General features: G+C 57.5%; 2 protein-coding genes across 2 annotated transcripts in view; one reads left to right on the top strand and one right to left on the bottom strand.

The window, feature by feature from the left end:
- MUS81 (MUS81 structure-specific endonuclease subunit) overlaps positions 1-1,390 on the top strand; it is a 5,967-nt gene extending 4,577 nt beyond the window's left edge. Inside the window, exons 14-17 of the mRNA XM_010837782.1 lie at positions 21-149; positions 229-332; positions 831-914; positions 1,007-1,390. Coding sequence (XP_010836084.1) covers positions 21-149; positions 229-332; positions 831-914; positions 1,007-1,073 — 384 coding nt within the window. The 3' untranslated portion in view covers positions 1,074-1,390. The remainder of the gene's footprint in view (positions 1-20; positions 150-228; positions 333-830; positions 915-1,006) is intronic.
- Positions 1,391-1,845: 455 nt separating this feature from the next.
- EFEMP2 (EGF containing fibulin-like extracellular matrix protein 2) overlaps positions 1,846-3,700 on the bottom strand; it is a 6,836-nt gene continuing 4,981 nt past the window's right edge. The window contains exons 9-12 of the mRNA XM_010837841.1: positions 3,660-3,699; positions 3,446-3,572; positions 3,015-3,210; positions 1,846-2,152 (exon numbers count right to left, since the gene is read on the bottom strand). Of these exons, the coding sequence (XP_010836143.1) occupies positions 1,991-2,152; positions 3,015-3,210; positions 3,446-3,572; positions 3,660-3,699 (525 nt within the window). The 3' untranslated portion in view covers positions 1,846-1,990. The remainder of the gene's footprint in view (positions 2,153-3,014; positions 3,211-3,445; positions 3,573-3,659; position 3,700) is intronic.

Raw genomic sequence — 3,700 nt, 5'->3', positions numbered from 1 at the left:
TCAGTCCCCTCTTCCCTCAGGGCCACACCCTCCGAAGCCGCCCCTGGGGCACCTCTGGGGACCCTGAATCAAAGGCCAGGCCCTCCCCAAACCCTCTCTGCTCACTCCTCACCTTCAGCGACTTCAACGCGGGAGCCATGAAGAACAAGGTACCGCCTCTGCCCAGCCCCTCCTCCTCCCAGGCTCCGGCCCTCTGCCACTCCTGATGCAGCACTGCCCCCACTGCAGGCCCAGTCTGTGCGGGACGTGTTTGCCAGGCAGCTCATGCAGGTGCGCGGGGTGAGCGGGGAGAAGGCGGCAGCCCTGGTGGCTCGGTACAGCAGCCCTGCCAGGTAGGTGCTCACAGAACCCCTGTCCTCTGCTGTCCCCCGCATCCCCCCTCTCAGCATGGGCATCAGCTCAGCCGGTGCCTTGTGGTGGTCGGGTGCTATGAGGGCTGGACTGACCCGCTGACACCTGAAGAGTTCACGGAGGTCAGGTGGTGAGGGAGACAGAGCCACTCAAGACCAGACAGGATCTCGGGCACTGGGCTGGGGGGCAGACCTGGCATGTAGCAGAGAAGGCTTCCTGGAGGAGTGGGTGGACCATGAAGACTGGGCCAATAACAGCCATTCTGGGGAAACATTTGCAGGAGCATGAAAGGAGGGTGAGCAAGATGGAGCAGGGCCTTGAATGCCGGGTTCAGAAGGGCGGCGGTGGTCCTGACCCCTCCCACCCAGGCTGACCCCTTCTAGCCTGTCTCCTGTGATTCTGGCCTGAGCCACTCAGGGTGGGCCAGCAGTCAGCCGTTGTCAAGACTTAGAAAATCAAACTCCCCATCCCGCCCTCAGCTTACTGGCTGCCTATGATGCCTGTGCCACCCCGAAGGAACAGGAAATGCTGCTGAGCACCATCAAGTGTGGGCCGCTGCAGAGGTGAGGGCAGGAGGCAGAGCCTGCAGGGGGTAGGTGGGCTGCGGGCACCCTCGCCCAGGGCCTGACTCTTACCTGCCTCTCTCTTTGCACAGGAATCTGGGGCCCGTTCTGAGCAGGACCTTGTCACAGCTCTACTGCAGCTGTGGCCCCCTGACCTGAGCTATGTATGCCACAAGACAGACCCCCATCTTCCCAGACTACCCGGTCTTTTAACCAGAATCTTTCGGCTACAGTAAAAATCTTAAGTGTTTGAATTTTTACATGTTAGAAGGAGATACCAGGCTCCAGGGGTCTTGAAAGATATCCAGGAACTGGGGAGACTGTCATGTCCAGTTTTTAAAACTGAGCTCCTTGGGACCCTTGGGGTTCCCTTTCAGAGCACGGCTAGGGAGATGGAGTCAGTGAGGTGTTGCAATGTTGAATCTAGTTCATGTCATCAGAGTTCTCTGATCAAATAAAATTTCCTTTGATGAGAAGTTCTGTAGCTTGGAAAAGAAAAGTTTATAAAGCGCTAACAATCCAGTGGCCTCATTTTATGGATTGGAACACTGAGACTCAGAGAGCTGCTAGGATTTCTCCAAACTGATAGTTTGAGGCCAAGCTGGGATTGAAACCCAGGGCCTCCTGGCACTGTCTAGAGCAGGATTCTTCAGGCCCGCTGCAGACCAGCCAAGTCCAAGTTTCTGGGCTGGGGCCTGGAGTCTGCAACCTCGTTACCTCCTCGCTTCTTGGGTGATTCTGGTGCCCATGGTATGTAGGCCAGTCCCAGCCTTGGGGTTGCAGCTCCCAGCTCCTGTCAATGGGGCCCTTCAGCCTGGGCAGAAACACGCCCCGCCTTTAGGTGGACGTGGCCCGCCTCCCATGAGTCTGGCCTTTCCCCACTCTGGGGTTCACTGCAGCGTGGCCCCCCCCCCACCTCAGCCACCAGAACTCCTTCTTTCTCCCTTTATTGCCTTTCTCTCTCTACTACCCTTCACAAGAGCATCTTCCCTTTTAGCAGAACACAGTTATCCCTGAGCCCCAGGCTCCTCATCTACAGAGAACCTCCCATTCCCTGAGGGCCCCCCACCCACCCCTCAGAAGGTGTAGGCCCCCACGAAGACGGTGAGTCTCAGTACAGAGCTGGCCCGGTAGCTCATGAGGGAGTTCATGGTGACCATCTCCAGGTCCAGCACGTACTCCCGGGGGCCCGTCACAGGCCGCGCGAGGACCAGCATGGCGCTGACATTGTTGATTTGCTGCAGGGTACAGTGGGTGGGGGGGACACGTGGATTGCATCAACGTACGCACCAGAATCCTACCCCCGCATCACCTCGCTGCCCCACTTCTGGCACCCACAATCAGTTGGCTGCACAGTGCCCCGGCTGCCTGCAGCCCCAGGCCCTCATCCAGCTCTCTGACCCCCTTGACATCTGCACCCTGCCCCCAAGAAATACCCTCCTGGTGCTCTGCCCACCCTTTGCAGCTAGTTGTTCTTTTGTCAACCACGGTCAGCTGATGATTCAAGGCCCGGGATGAGATTCTTGGGAACAGTGGGGTCTTTGGTGATCTGGGGCAGGTAGACTCACCTTCAGAGTACTCAATTCCAGAACTTGAAAGCCAGCACTGGTACCAGACAAAGCCTTATGGCCCTCACTGTGAGTCACATCTGAACCTCTCCCTCCTCAGCTCCACCAGCCCAGAGCTGGAGTCTTAGGCCCCAGGCCTTGTACTAGCCCCTGCTGCCTCTCTCCCTCCGAGACCCAGCTGCACTTGACTGCCTTCCCACACTCTGCTGCATCTGTTACCTCCAGCCTCTCAAGCCAGTCCCTTATCCTAAGGGTGAAGCAATCCAAGCCGGATACGCAGACCAGTGCAGGGACTCAAACCCCAGTGTCTGAGTGCCTTGCTAGGGTTGCATTTAACTATCTGTAGTTTGTATTAATTTATAACACTCCTACCTTTCTACAGAAACTGACCCCTGGGGTTAGGGGGGACTTTCAGAGGAGAGGCAGGGTATGGTGGCATAGTTGAATCTTCCACTTAAAGTTTCCTGGAACTCAAGTTGGAGATTATACAAGTCCCACCCCACTTGAGGGGTGGGGTTAGCGAGAGCCTTACCCTAATGTAGAAGTCTCCCTGCGAGTTTCCAGCACGGATCTGAAAGGCATTGTAGGCACCAGGGTAGACGGAGGTTGCTTGGATTTGGAACACGTCCGCCGGTACGCTCCGCTCCGAGGTGATGCTCATATAGCGGTGCACGATGGATGAGGGCTGCTCCCGGCACAGGGGGTTGGAGGCCGGACAGAGACAGCGACTGGAGACCCCAAGATGGGGACATGAATGAGGTTCTAGCCCATGCCCCAAATTTGGCCCACCCCCCAAAATCAAGGATCTTCCCACTCCTGCTAGAACAGCATGTGTGGTTTAGTCACGAAGGACTACAACTCCCATCAGCTTTCAGGACTTGCCAGTCCAAATAGGTGCCAGGCAGCCGCAGAGCTCTCTGGGAGTTGTAGTTTCTCCTGTGGCCTGGCGTGGCATTGACTCACTTGTCGGACACCTGGACGTAAGGCTCCACACAGCGGTTGGTGTCCACACAGCGGTAGCCCCCGTGGAAGTTGACACAAGTCTGGGCCTCAGAGCACTGGTGCGCACCCGACTCACACTCGTCAATGTCTGTGCCGGGGGACAGGGGCTGGAACCCAGATACCAGGCCACCAGCTCCTCACACCCCCCTGCCCACTCTACCCGGGCAACCTGTACCTTGGCACAGGCGCGTGGCCAGCAGCTGATAGCCCTGTGGA

Source organism: Bison bison, unplaced genomic scaffold, assembly GCF_000754665.1.
Source record: "Bison bison bison isolate TAMUID 2011002044 unplaced genomic scaffold, Bison_UMD1.0 scf7180017864080, whole genome shotgun sequence".
In the NCBI taxonomy this organism is placed as follows: Eukaryota; Metazoa; Chordata; class Mammalia; order Artiodactyla; family Bovidae; genus Bison; species Bison bison.
Note: the sequence above shows the minus strand (reverse complement) of the source record. Positions and strands in the feature narration are given on the sequence as shown.